This window comes from Pelophylax lessonae, assembly GCF_965119305.1.
Source record: "Pelophylax lessonae genome assembly, chromosome: 3".
Lineage (NCBI taxonomy): Eukaryota > Metazoa > Chordata > Amphibia > Anura > Ranidae > Pelophylax > Pelophylax lessonae.
In genome coordinates, this window is record NC_138770.1 from 181,533,633 (window position 1) to 181,549,396 (window position 15,764).

General features: G+C 43.4%; 1 protein-coding gene across 1 annotated transcript in view; it reads right to left on the reverse strand.

Annotated features, from left to right (window-relative positions):
* Positions 1-15,764, reverse strand: part of UBXN7 (UBX domain protein 7) — a 76,761-nt gene that overhangs the window by 18,230 nt on the left and 42,767 nt on the right. Inside the window, exons 7-8 of the mRNA XM_082251869.1 lie at positions 453-543; positions 247-374 (exon numbers count right to left, since the gene is read on the reverse strand). Of these exons, the coding sequence (XP_082107995.1) occupies positions 247-374; positions 453-543 (219 nt within the window). The remainder of the gene's footprint in view (positions 1-246; positions 375-452; positions 544-15,764) is intronic.

The following is a 15,764-nucleotide window of genomic DNA, read 5'->3' on the forward strand; positions in this document are numbered from 1 at the left end:
GTGTACTAGAATTTCGAGATTGATCAAAGAGAAATTTGTCCTTTTTTTAATAAGTTTATTTCTTTTGGACACTATTTGTATACAAAGAAACCACCACAGCAGCTCACAATAGATATTTTATACATTCATACACATATATATATATATACACACACATATACATATATACATGCACACACACTATAAATAAAGTTTACCTACAAATGGTATATGAAAATAACGTTAAAAGTACGTCTTCCTACTCACAGAACGTGGTCGCTTCTTAGGTGGACTGCTGGAGAGACCATCAAGCTGGCCATGTTCCCCTAAGAATCCAGTAACTTGCTCCAAGAAGGAACTCGCATCTAATTTGTGCCACTCAACCATCTTCTGACCTATTTACAGTAAAATGGCAGTCAGTGAGTTCATGGAGGAACCAATCAGAGCAAAATGGGCTCTCCAATCACACTCACCTGTGCGAGGGTCCAGAATGGAAACATATGGGAATTCAGATAACTTGTAGAACTGAATGTACCTCTGTCCTTCTTCACTGTCATGATATACCTGTGCAATCAAAGCATGTGACATTGTCATGAAACACCAGAAAATATAAAACAAATTGTATGAACCAGGAGTAAAGTATATGACACAGAGGATTTATTATATTGTGTGGTCACCAAAGGTTATAATACAACAGCTAGTAACATTGAAAAAAAAAAAACAAGAAAATGGAGTGGTCCACAGCAATCAAAATAGATGACCGTATTCATTTTCTTACACTGAAGACTGGAATACCTTTTGTTTCAGCAACAGAAATAGCTAGTAGCATGCCAGTAAATGCTGACACTTTTTTTCAGCACGTCAGCTGAAAAATTTATTTCAGTCATCTCTTAAGCTGGCCATAGATGGGTAGAATTTCAAACAAAAATTATTAGGAAAAGAATGTTCTAAGAAAGTTCGTTCTTTTTTCTAATCATTTGTGGGGTCAAATCGACGTTCGTTTTTGAAAAGAAAATTCAAAGGTGGAGGAAAATACTTGTCGAACGAACCTAACAGTGTATGTGGTTTTCTTTAAAGAGGTTGTAAACCCATGAAACTTTTTTTTTTTTTTGCAACCTGAAAAAGACAAACACATAATGAGCTAGTATGCATCGCATACTAGCTCATTATGAAATACTTATGAAATACTTACTTACTTACTAAATACTTACTTACTTACCTTAGAACGAGCCCCCGCCGCCCGCTTACCTGTATGACGAGCGACATGTCGGGATAGCGGCATCCGGCCATCTGATTGGCCGGAGCCGCGGTGACGTCACTCCCGCGCGGGAGCCGACGGTCACGGCACGGGGCTCTGAAGAAACGGCACCAGCGGCCGTTCCTTCAGAGCGCATGCACCAGTGACGTCACTGGCTGCATATAAGGTAAATATCTCCTAAACGGTACATGTTTAGGAGATATTTACAGTACCTATAGGTAAGCCTTAATATAGGCTTACCTATAGGTACAAGTTACAGAGGAGGGTGGTTTACTTCCTCTTTAATTCCATTAATTTTAAATCGAATGTTAAAAGCAAACAAAATCTTGTGAACAACATTCAAATGTTCTGAGAATTTCTGCACAAATTTTCATAAGACCTTTCCTTTGAATTTGGGTTAAAAATTGTATTCATCTACAGCCAGCTTTAGTCCTCAGTCACAGCTGATCAGAAATGCATTAATTTAATTGCAAGCACGTAGCATGATACGACACATCAAAAGAGAACATACTTGGCAGCCAGAAAAAATGTAAATTGATATTAAAAGTTTACTTTTTTATTTTTTTTACTTACTTACCTGCTCTGTGCAACGATATTGCAAAGAGCGACCCCATGCCTTCCCTTCTGGAGTTTCCTGTTCCCTATTCCTATTGGTCCTCCTTAAGCAAGCCAGGCACTAAGGTGTGCATACACACATACACACACACACAGTGCCTTAACCATGCCCTTTGCTCCCTATGACTCCCATTGCTCTCATCTCAGAGTCTCCTGGAAACGAGATTCGGTGCTGCGGCCGAGACAGCACTGGATCGGTAAGAGGAGACAGGTGTTTAGGGATTGGGGGGGGGGGGGCTGGGTACATTTTTTACCTTTAATGACAGGAATGAGTTAAAGTAAAAATGTTTACAAGCAAGAAATGGAAATTATGGGACTTTTAACCACTTAAGACCCGGAAGATTTTACCCCCTTCCTGACCAGGACCTATTTTGCGATTCGGCACTGCGTGACTTTAACGGACAATTGCGGGGTCGTGCGACGCTGTACCCAAACTAAATTGACGTCCTTTTTTCCCCACAAACAGAGCTTTCTTTTGGCGGTATTTGATCACCTGTGCGATTTTTTGATCATGCGCTATAAACAAAAAAAGAGCGTCAATTTTGCAAAAATAACAATATTTTTCACATTTTTTTTATATGAAATTCCCCCCCCCAAAAATTTTTAAAAAAATCTAAATTTTTTAACACTTTCGGCCAATTTGTTTTATGCTACATATGTTTGGTTAAAAAAAAAAAAAAAAAAAAAAAAAAAAAAAAAAAAATCGCAAAAAGCGTATTTTGATTGGTTTGCGCAAAAGTTATCGTGTTTACTAACAAAGGGAAAGATTTTTGTCAATTTTTTTAACGTGTAATGGCGGCGATCTGCGATTTTTTTTGCGGTATTGCGGCGGACAGATCGGACCCTTGACTGACATTTTTGACACTTTTGGGGTTACCAGTGACATTTCTAAAGTAATCAGTGCTATACATATGCACTGTTACTGTAAAATTACACTGGCAGTGAAGGGGTTAACTTTTTTTGAGAGGGAGGGGTTGTGTGTGTCCCTAGGGGCGTGATTCTAACTGATTGGCTGTGGCTTGATGTGTAGGAACAATGATCAACGGTCCTACATAGTAGAACCGTATGATCACTGTTTCTACACAGGGGAGAATGACAGGCGGCTTGTTTACATGAGCCGCCTGCCTTTCTCCCTCTGCAGCGACGATCGCCGAGTGACCGGCGTACATCGGGTCCGCCGGTCACACGCAGGGGGGGGGGGGGCGGGGTGCCGTGACCGCGCAGGAGCACGCCTCCGGGGGCGCGCGCGCGCTCCCTAGACCCTCACAGGCTAGCGACGTAGATCTACGTCACTCTGCCTGTGAGGGGGCTGACTGCCGACGTAAATAGTCGTGCGGCAGTCGGCAAGTGGTTAAGTAGAAGCCATTTAACTTTTAAGAAGAAGCCATTTCCTTATGGCGAAACATGTTGAGCTGACACCACCAAGTGTTTCTGTTTCCTTCTTTTTTCTTTTATGGTTTTAAAAATGACATGTGCCCATTTGTAATCAATAAAATGATATAATTTTTTATGGAAAGAAATAGATTTTTCTCCATTATTATGGAGTTCCACCCTAAATTTATACTTACCTCCATCTTCTCGCTCCGGGTCACCTGAAAAACAAATGGATAAATGCAATTTTTTTTTTTTTTTTTACTTACCTTGTAGAGAAAATATACTTACCTTACTTCCTTCTTCCTCCCCTCGGCGGCCACGGCGATTCGTCACTTCCTGGCTTTTGCATTGATTCCTGGGAGCTGAACGTCATCGCTCCCAGGAATCAATGTGCCTGCACCGGCCCCCGACGTCAGTTCCGGGGCGCGCGCACCATTCCCTTCTAAACAGCTTCTGGGCATGTCCAGAAGCTGTGGAGGGATGACGCGCGCGCCCCGGAAGTGACAGCGGGGCCGGTGCAGTGCATCGTGGGACCGAAGAAGAAGGAAGAGGACGCAGAAGAGGATCGCGCTGGCTTCAAGCTGCCCACACCTAAGATGGCAGCGCTGGAGAATACTTTTTCAAGGTAAGTATTTCTCCTAAAAGGTAAGTGCAACCCGGGACAGATCAGAGGCTAGCCATTGTGGAATGTACTAGCCCTGACTGTTGCGGGGGTATTTATATTAAAAAAGTATAACCAGGGTGGAACTCCGCTTTAACCAGTTGCCGACCGCCGCACGACTATATACTGCGGCGGTCAGCCCCGGCCAGGCAGAGTGACGTATCGGTACGTCACTCGCCTGTCACTGACTTGCGAGCCTATCGCGGGCGGGCGCGCGCCCGCCGCGGCTCGTTCACAGGCAAGTCAGTGCGTGTGACCGGCGGACTCGATGTCCGCCAGTCACACTGCGATCGCTCCTGTGAAGGGAGAAAGACAGAGCAGCTTGTGTAAACAAGCTGCCTGTCAGTTCTCCCTGTGTAAAAGTAAAGATCTGACCGTTCTACTATGTAGAACGGTTGATCTTTGCTTTTACACCAATAGGAATGTCCCTACACAGTAGAAAGCACGCCCCTAGGACACACTTAACCCCTCCCTGTCCAATAAAGTTAACCCCTTCCCTGCCAGTGTCATTTTTGCAGTAACAGTGCATATGTATAGCACTGATTACTGCAGTAATGTCACTGGTAACCCCAAAAGTGTCAAAAATGTCAGTCAAGGGTCCGATCTGTCCGCCGCAATGTCGCAGTACCGAAAAAAAAAAAAACGCAGATCGCAGCCATTACGCGTTAAAAAAAAAAACACCAAAAATGACAAAAATCTTTCTCTTTGTTAGTAAACGCGATAACTTTTGCGCAAACCAATCAAAATACGCTTTTTGCGATTTTTTTTACCAAACATAGGTAGCATAAAACAAATTGGCCGAAAAATGTTAAAAAATTTTGATTTTTACTTTTTTTTTTGGGGGAATTTCATATAAAAAAATGTGAAAAATATTGTTATTTTTGCAAAATTTACGCTCTTTTTTTGTTTATAGCGCGTGATCAAAAAATCGCACAGGTGATCAAATACCACCAAAAGAAAGCTCTGTTTGTGGGAAAAAAAGGACGTCAAATTCGTTTAGGTACAGCGTCGCACGACCGCGCAATTGTCCGTTAAAGTCACGCAGTAAAAAATCGCAAAAAAAACCCTGGTCCTTTAGCAGCCAAATCCTCCGGGGCTTAAGTGGTTAATATAGCTCTATTGTGCACCTTAAAAGTCCCATAATTGCCATTTCTTGCCTATTTTTGTTTGAGGGATGTGGTGCATTATTTACACTCTCCGGCAAAAAAGAAAGTTTAGAACCATTTTAATATGAAAAAATTCACAAAGCGCTCAATTCACAAAAACTAAAGCAGACCATACACCAGCAGATTTTTGAATGAATGTAAACAATTGTACGAAAATTCTAATTAGTACATTTAATAAACCTACGAATGTCGTTCAAAAGTACATCCAAAACAACTTTCTTTTAAAGTTTAATTTTGAATGTGTGTTTGGACACTCATATTGTTATAAATTTGTTCGTTCAAGAAAGCATTTTCATCCTGCTCCTTCAAATTTTTTCATCACAGGGGTCGAAAACAAATGTTGATTTGATCCTAATAATTAGAAAATAAAAGGAATGTTCTTAAAACAAACATTTTTCACTAGTGTATGGCTAGCCTAACATACCAGTATAAGGATCTTAAGGAATAACCAACACATGCATTGGGCTTCAAGGCACCACGGTGGTGACTGTATTATGCAATTACAACGAAGTTGTTTTAGAACGCCACCTATCATGTTGGACAATCTAAATCTGCCTTGACACATTCCATAAGAGGACGGAGTTACACATAGCTACAAACAAACAGTGGTGGGATTCAGACAGTTTGCACTGGTTCCATAGAACCGGTTACTAAATTTCTGCGAGTTCGCAGAACCGGCTGTTCACTCTAAGCTGCGCGCCTGACCGCGCAGCCGTGGCGGCCAGGGAGCAGAGCAGTGCTCCACCGAGCCCGCCCATTCTGTGACAATAGCGAATGAAAATTCGCTATTGTCACACGGATCCTCCTCCTGGCCAATCAGGGAGCGGGTCCTCCCGCTTCCTGATTGGCCGAAAGGCAAACCCCGTGCCATTGGCCGAGGAGGCGGGAGGACTGAGGAGACGCGGGGAGCCAGGGACTGAAGAGAAGCTGCCGTGACCATCCGTGAGGTAAGTCCACGGGTCTCGCGGGGGGAACGCTGGCCACTCTGCAATGATTGGGGGCCAATGCTGTGGGCACTCTGCAATGATCGGGGGCCAATGCTGTGGGCACTCTGCAATGATCGGGGGCCAATGCTGTGGGAACTCTGCAATGATCGGGGGCCAATGCTGTGGGCACTGTGCATTGAAAGGGGGCACGCTGGTCTCTCTGCATTGAAAGGGGGGCACGCTGGTCACTGTGCATTGAAAGGGGGGCACGCTGGTCACTGTGCATTGAAAGGGGAGCACGCAGCGCTGGTCACTGTGCATTGAAAAAAGGCATGCAGCGCTGGTCACTCTGCATTGAAAGGGGGCACGCTGGTCTCTCTGCATTGAAAGGGGGGCACGCTGGTCACTGTGCATTGAAAGGGGGGCACAAATAATTTTTGATAAACAAATATGTTACCGATATATATCTCCTGGTTTCACCAGGAACATTTTTGTACCTTAGTGAAATTTGCTTTTATATCTGTATTTTTTAAATATATAATTTCTGTCCTTGTTGTGTTGTTTTTTCATTTCAGGCAATTAGAATTCTGATGTAATTGCGGACCGATCCTGTGGGGGCAGTGTGGGTAAGCATGGAGGTCGGCCCCATCAGTGAGATATGTGCGGCCAGATAGGCCGCAGGTCAGTCCCGCCCCTTCCGGGCGGAACTTCCTGTGGCACCTGAGCGGACTGCGGAGGCACTTCCTGCCTCTGTATAGTCTGCATACACCTGTGACTAAGCCGAGAGCCTCGCCGGGGTGTCCCCGCGCTAGCTCTCGAGCGATGTCCGGTGGGAGTGGCCGGGGCGGTGACGTCCGTTTGACGAACCACCCGGGATCCATGCTACTTAAGGGCGCCATTTACAAGCCCTGGTATGGTGGAGGTTCCCCATCCGGTGAGGACTGTGCGGAAGCTGGGAACAGCGTGGCAAGGGGTAAGCTTTATATGGCCAGTATTAATACTGTAACATTACACTTTTGTGATATCCGGGAATTCACCTTAATCTTACTGTGCTTAACAGCCGACATACAGGCAGAGGAGACATGCTCCCTACATTTGGGCTCTGGTCCTTCCTAAGTTTGGTGAGCATTGCTAGGGTGTCTGTGTGTGTTTGGAACTTTTGTACTGCATGGCGATCTATCATCTTGGGTGGCACTCTATATATATTTACTACTATGTTTATTACTTATGTTTATTCTAAGTACGCTTTGCATGTACTCATCTTGGACCTCATGTGGCGACTGCTTATCTATATATGACCCTGGTCACCCCCCTATTATTATAGAGGAGGGTGGGCCGGATACGAAATTGATTACACACACATTTTCACATATGTGTGTGAAAGCAAATCAGTATACATGATATATATTTTACTACAGGGGTAGCCCATATACGAATGGGTAAACTCTATATGTTAGTGTGTAATCGTTTATAAACGCATGGCACCTGTCTTCTCTTACGGTCCAGAATGACTATGTGTCTTTTCTGTTGCCCCCCCCCCCCCCCCCCCCTTTTAGGGCAGATGTTCTGTGGGCTCTATGGGTACTTACACACTCTTATAACAAGCATGAGGCATACAGATTTTACCACTTTAGAACATTTGAGCTTATGGTTTGGCATTCCTATGGGCTTTCCCTTAAAGTGATATCATAGAATTAAAACGCTTACTACTCTGAGAAACATTGTTTTTCTGCTCTCATCCACCCAGATATGAGACATGGAGTGACTACCCTCACTACTATGTCACTATACATTGCCTTTTTGAGTTTCCCAAAACGCACAGTCCTCCTCGTTAAAGAATTCTCTATGGAAATTGAGATATGTGCCTGATTACTATATGTACAGGTATGTATACATCTTTCTGTCCATTTACCAGGTATATAAATAGGATATATATGCTTATACTATAATTACAGCATGGATCCCCACATATACTCACTATTGGCAACCTCCGTTCTTTCCCCTAAACTCCTCTAGTGTCTGAATGCAACTTAAGACCCAATGTTATATTGTGTTGATATTGCAAAAATAGAAGGACTTATCTGAGATGTGTAAGACGATTATATGTAATTAAAAGGAAAGATAAATGATATGCAATTGTAATTATAACATACTGAAAATAAGGTAACACATATATGTAATCTATCTAAATACTGTTATTTCTCACACAGACAAAAGAAATGATATGCTCCAGATGAAGCTTTTTTGTCTAAGAAAGCGAAACATGTCGAGCAAAGGTCATATATTACATGGTGAATGTTAACTTATATTTTCAGTCGACCCTGCTGACCGGCACCATACTGCTTGGATGTCCGTCGGCGGTTCTTCTGATAACAAGCAATACGTTTCCAAGGATTATATGACTACTAATGATCTTGTACTTTGAACTGTATGTAAACCGACTTTTATAAGTTCTATGCACTGAGATATTGTACAACATAGACCATTGTTGTGTGGTCTCACTGTGTCCTTAATACACAATTATTTGCCTGTATTTTTCTATGATTTTAAAATATTTAGTTCTGTGTTGAATAAAAGAAATCTTTTTAACAAAACTCCTGTGCCCGAAATCTCTGTTTCCCAATCCTTCCAGATTGTTATAAATTTGTTCGTTCAAGAAAGCATTTTCATCCTGCTCCTTCAAATTTTTTCATCACAGGGGTCGAAAACAAATGTTGATTTGATCCTAATAATTAGAAAATAAAAGGAATGTTCTTAAAACAAACATTTTTCACTAGTGTATGGCTAGCCTAACATACCAGTATAAGGATCTTAAGGAATAACCAACACATGCATTGGGCTTCAAGGCACCACGGTGGTGACTGTATTATGCAATTACAACGAAGTTGTTTTAGAACGCCACCTATCATGTTGGACAATCTAAATCTGCCTTGACACATTCCATAAGAGGACGGAGTTACACATAGCTACAAACAAACAGTGGTGGGATTCAGACAGTTTGCACTGGTTCCATAGAACCGGTTACTAAATTTCTGCGAGTTCGCAGAACCGGCTGTTCACTCTAAGCTGCGCGCCTGACCGCGCAGCCGTGGCGGCCAGGGAGCAGAGCAGTGCTCCACCGAGCCCGCCCATTCTGTGACAATAGCGAATGAAAATTCGCTATTGTCACACGGATCCTCCTCCTGGCCAATCAGGGAGCGGGTCCTCCCGCTTCCTGATTGGCCGAAAGGCAAACCCCGTGCCATTGGCCGAGGAGGCGGGAGGACTGAGGAGACGCGGGGAGCCAGGGACTGAAGAGAAGCTGCCGTGACCATCCGTGAGGTAAGTCCACGGGTCTCGCGGGGGGAACGCTGGCCACTCTGCAATGATTGGGGGCCAATGCTGTGGGCACTCTGCAATGATCGGGGGCCAATGCTGTGGGCACTCTGCAATGATCGGGGGCCAATGCTGTGGGAACTCTGCAATGATCGGGGGCCAATGCTGTGGGCACTGTGCATTGAAAGGGGGCACGCTGGTCTCTCTGCATTGAAAGGGGGGCACGCTGGTCACTGTGCATTGAAAGGGGGGCACGCTGGTCACTGTGCATTGAAAGGGGAGCACGCAGCGCTGGTCACTGTGCATTGAAAAAAGGCATGCAGCGCTGGTCACTCTGCATTGAAAGGGGGCACGCTGGTCTCTCTGCATTGAAAGGGGGGCACGCTGGTCACTGTGCATTGAAAGGGGGGCACACTGGTCACTGTGCATTGAAAGGGGGGCACACTGGTCACTGTGCATTGAAAAAAGGCATGCAGCGCTGGTCACTGTGCATTGAAAGGGGGTACGCTGGTCTCTCTGCATTGAAAGGGGATACGCTGGTCTCTCTGCATTGAAAGGGGGCACGCTGGTCTCTCTGCATTGAAAGGGGGCACGCTGGTCTCTCTGCATTGAAAGGGGGCACGATGGTCACTGTGCATTGAAAGAAGGGCACGATGGTCACTGTGCATTGAAAGAAGGGCACGATGGTCACTGTGCATTGAAAGGGGGCACGCCGGTCATTCTGCAATAAAAGGGGGCACGCTGGTCACTGTGCAATAAAAGGGGGCACGCTGGTCACTGTGCATTGAAAGGGGGCACGCTGGTCACTGTGCACTGAAAGGGGGCACGCTGGTCACTGTGCACTGAAAGGGGGCACGCTGGTAATTCTGTTGGGAAAGTCGGAACTGGTTACTAAAATTTTTGAATCCCACCACTGGCTACAAATGCTGGGGTACCTTCTTGACACTCATATTTGAAGAAGCGGCTTAGATAAGCTGCAAATTGTCAACATCACAGAACAAGTTCACTTGAATGTGACTACTAGCAATACTAGCTATGACCTGGAAAAAATGAGAACCTTAAAGCTGCTTTTAGACTGATGCAGTGCACACTATGGAACCAGCGTAGTGGTGGTACCTGCGGATTTGGAGCTGGTTAGTTGCGCTTTCCAAGTGAGTTCCATTGTGTCCCACAGAATTCTATTGCATCCCACTTTCTGTATGTGCACCATAGATGCAGCATGCAGGCGATTTGGTGCACTTTCAGACAGCGCACCAAACCCATGGGACACAATAGAACTCGATAGGAAAGCACAGCTAACTCACACCAAACCTGTGGGTAAACAGCACTGCTCCCTGTCTGAAAGCTGTCTAAGAGATGAGACATGCTAATAAGTAAAGAAAAAAAATACAATTACTTTACAAACATATAATCATTTAATTATAACTTATTCAATATTCTATATTTATATAATGCTGAGGATATTTAATTCCCTTCCTTCCAATATATGTAAATGTAAGGCTCTGGGTACTGTCACAGTATGTAAACATATGCAAATATATCTGGCAAAATAATGTCATATTAGAAATACTATAAAACTGCTGCTTAATAGCCTGTAATCAGATTCAGTTAGAGGATAATGCAAATTCTTCATCCAAGAATGACAGAGAATTTTTTACTCCTAATAATTTTTTGGGGTTTTTCAAAATATTACACCAAAATAAGATGGGCATGTAAAGAAAACTGACAAAAACAAGCATAAAAATAGAAGTATACAGAGATGTAAAGAGATGTTGCATGCAGAACAGTGAATCACAATCGGATACAATATAGCTTTTTCAAACAGATATCCCAACATGAAATCAATTTGTAACCTGGGTTGATCACCGACTGTCCTGGGAAAGCTTCTGCAGAGGTTTTGTTCTATCAAATTATGGGGTGGGTGGCTACTACTTTCATTTAGCCCTGGTGTGGTTTGTCATGCCATTGGACAGTTCAAAATGGCATGACAGGTTGCACCCCATTGTAAGCAATGGAACTGTTCAAATAGCTGGGACTCAAAAAAGGTTCCTGCACTACTTTTTGCTGATTACATTGTGACTTGCAAAGACTTCTGTTGTACAAAGTCTCAAGCCACAATAAAATTAGCAGTGCAAATCACACTGTATAGCTTTGAAATTGTGCTGAAGTAGTATGATTGCAAAGCCTCAACGGTGTGAATGAAGGCGATAAAAACACATTCCCTTCTGGGTGATCTATCCTACCTTTTTTAATTCTGAAGGAATTGCTGTCTGTGTCCATGTGCTAAGTGAATCTGTATGGGAGTGCTTTTATAATTATCAATCAGTTGCTGCACCTACAAGGCTCTAATGAGGAAAGCCGCTGGGACTGCTTCCCTTTACATGTGATTTCCCTTTGGGAGCATCTCACCAGAAATGACAGTGTCGCTGACACAACGCACCTTTGATCACGGTAAAGAGCTTATGACATAGGCTCTTTACCATGTGATCAGCTGTGTTCAATCACAGCTGATCATAGTGTAACTAGGAAGTGGTGGGTATCAGCATTCCTCCACTAACGCTGACAGGGGGATGTGCACTGATAAGCAGTGCAGTGATCAGTGCAGCCCCATCAGCGATGCCCACCAGTGCTGCCTTTCAGTGCCCATCAATGCCACCTATCAGTGCCCATAAAAGCTGCCCATAAGTACCACCTATTAGTGCCCATCAGTACCGCCTATCAGTGCCTATCAGTACTGCCTATCAGTGAAGGAGAAAAAAAATGTATTTACAAAATTTTATAACAGAAAAAAAAAAACTTTTTTTTTTTTTTTCAAACTTTTCAGTATTTTTTTTTATTTGTTTAGCAAATAATAAACTCTGGTGATTAAACACCACAAAAAAAAGCTCAATCTGTCTAAAAAAAATGATAATGTTGTTTGGGTACAGCATTTTATGACCGTCTAATTGTCAGCACTGAAAGCTGAAAATTGGCCTGGGCAGGAATGGGGTGAATGTGCCCAGTATTGAAGTGGTTATTAACATTCAATTAAATATGACTTGAGTCGCAATTGTATACACTATATTTGTTTTTTTTTTTCTATTTTTTTTTTCCCCACAAAAGTGGAGTTAACCTTTAAGGCTCAGGAGACAGGTCACAGCACTTGGGTGTATGTGGGGGAGGAGAAGGAAATACAGAGATTCCATGAAGTGGGCTTGATGAGTGGGGGTAAAATGAATATTGCAAGTGCAAGGAGCTTGTGCTAAAAGGTTACTAGAAAGAAAGAAAAAAAAAAAAGGGGGGGGGATGAAGTGGAGCAATGGATAGTGGAAGTATTGGGCATGGTAAGGGACTGAATTGGATGGGAGGCATAAGTAATGTGTCTAGTAAGGGGAACTCGTGAGACAGAGGGGAGGGACCCTGGTCCTATTGTATCACAGGTCTGGGCATGTGGTAAGGAGGGTACTAGGTCCAGAGTTCATATTCGGTTTATATGCTACAGTGGTTTCATAAAAGAGCTGGCAGGCCCACGTTTGGGTGTATTTGTCCTGCATTTTCTGCATTATATGTAAAAGTTCTACTGCTATGTATAACCCTACCTTTAAATTCAGCACACGTATAGATCTCCAATGTACTGTTATGCACAGTCTTGTTGCATTAATCATGCGCACATTCAGTGATTTTCTGGGAAGAGAAAAGTGCTGCAACAGGTATTGAGGTAGGGTCAAGTCTGGAGTGTTCCTAGCAAAATGACGCTATCAACATGTGTCCAACAATCAGAGAGAGAGAGACTTCGGACCATCATTTGTGTAAAGCCTCGTACACACGCAACGATTATTGGCCGACCGATCGGCCGTCTTTTGTCCAGTGTTGTTGTGTTGGTTGAAATGTGCTCTAGACTGCACACGAATTTTATTGGCCAAGAAAAAACAACTTCAGAAGTGATGTCATGTGCTGGTTTACTTTCCGTGTGTTTTTTCTTCTCTGAGCATGCCCAGTCTTGCTCATCAGATTTTTGTCTGCCGAAATCTGTACTGAGTGACGGAAAATCGGCCGTTCTGTTGACGGCCAACAAAAATTTTATAGCCTGCACACCAGATTTTTTTCGGCCGAAAAGTCGGAGTCGGTTGTCGAAAGCATCATACTAACAAGCCGAAAATCGGCCGATCGGACGTTGGCCAAAAATTCACGGCCAACTATCGATGCGTGTGTACGAGGCTTCTTCTATGGCAGAACGCCAGTATCAGTCAGACAGTGATGGGGGGTTTGTGTAGCAAGGATAGTATCTCTATACCATAAGGAGTATATTTTACCCATTTTGTGAAGAAGCTACATTCAAAAAGCATTTGCTAATGCAAAGGTTTATATTTACCATTCTTTCTCAGTTAAGCTAAGGGCTAAATCATTCTCCCTACAGGCAGGTCCTGTGCCGGAGAAACGTGGTAAATAAACAGTACATAGGTCAGAAATTACTTGTCTTTGAGGAGCAGTCTGAAAGCAAAAATGATTCCAGTGGACAAAGTGGTCTGGAGAACATATGATAGATTCTGAAATAGTGGTGAATTTGAACAGGTCCATAGGTGTATTTGTAGAGTGAGTATACCCAGTCAGGGTGGATCTTTCACAATAGAATGGAGTCCTGAAAAAATGATGAGCTAGAGGTTGGGTGTGATGCCAACAATTTTTTAAAAATGGTTGTTGCCATTTCTGGCTCTGAAATCTGGATTTAAGCGAAGAGAGGGCCAGGACAGAGGAAAGATTCAGATACCCGCAGAATGTAACAAAACAATTTTGAAGGCAGTAGCTTTTATTGGGTGGTCCTGAGACCAACCCAGGGTATGTTAACCGCTTGCCGACCGCCGCAAGAAAATTTACTGCGGCGGTCAGCCCCGGCCAGGCAGAGTGACGTTAATTAACGTCACTAGCCTGGGAGGGTCTGGGGAGCGAGCGCGCGCCCTCGGAGGCGCGCTCCCGCGAGGTCACGGACCCCCCCGCGGTGTGTGACTGGCGGACCGGATGTCCACCGGTCACTCGGCGATCGTCGGGGGAGAGGGAGAAAGTCAGGCGGCTTGTGTAAACAAGCCACCTGTCATTCTCCTCGGTGTAAAAACACTGATCAGACGGATCTACTATGTAGAACCGTTGATCAGTGTCCTTACAGCTCAAGCCACAGCCAATCACAGTAGAAAGCACGCCCCTAGGGACACACACAGCCCCTCCCTATCAAATAAAGTTAACCCCTTCACTACCAGTGTATTTTTACAGTAACAGTGCATATGTATAGCACTGATTACTGTAGAAATGTCACTGGTAACCCCAAAAGTGTCAAAAATGTCAGTCAAGGGTCCGATCTGTCCGCCACAATGTCGCAGTACCGCAAAAAAAAAAAATTGCAGATCGCCGCCATTACGCGTTAAAAAAAAAAAAAAACAACAAAAATGACAAAAATCTTTCCCTTTGTTAGTAAACACGATAACTTTTGCACAAACCAATAAAAATACGCTTTTTGCGATTTTTTTTACCAAACATAGGTAGGATAAAACAAATTGGCCGAAAATGTTAAAAAATTTTGATTTTTACATTTTTTTGGGGGGGAATTTCATATAAAAAGATGTGAAAAATATTGTTATTTTTGCAAAATTTACGTTCTTTTTTGGTTTATAGCGCAAAAAGTAAAAAGCGCACAGGTGATCAAATACCACCAAAAGAAAGCTCTGTTTGTGGAAAAAAAAAGGACGCCAAATTAGTTTAGGTACAGCGTCGCACGACCGCGCAATTGTCCGTTAAAGTCACGCAGTACCGAATCGCAAAATACCCCCTGGTCGTTTAGCAGCCAAATCCTCCAGGGCTTAAGTGGTTAAATTTAAGCCAGGACAGTGAATGTTGAGGATGGTACACAAAAGCCTGTTCAATCTTGGGCAACTCCTGCCACCCACTCCACAATACGCTGGTCAGTCTGCGGAGTACCATCAGTGACAGATTGTTACAACCACGATGCATCACAGAGCGATACAAGAAATCATTTTTGTCTGTGGCCATCAAGTTATAGAATTCTCTGTGAGGGCTGGAGACGAATATTTAATTCTGGTTTATGATCAGGATTTTATGTTGTTTTTCTAGTATGTTGGTAATATGTTAAAACTTTTATTTGGGGTAATGTTAGAGAAAGTGGTGTGTTTTTTGCATTTGGTAGTTAGATTTTTTTGTTAATTTTGTTATTTATTTTATATTGTATTTTAAATGAATGGATGGTTTTATTTGTAGTGTAGTTTGTTATTGTTATTTATAAAATAAAAAAAGCTTACAATCTATAAAACAGGCTAACAAGCATTTTTCTAGTGTCCTGGTGGACAAACATAAGAGATTTTTATGCATACGGGTAACCTGGATACAGCTACACCACCCAAGGATGGATAGGGCTAGTCTTCGATGTCTAGGCTTGGGACGGGCGGCCTGCCCCAGGAATGTGCTCAAAGCTTGAACCATTTTCA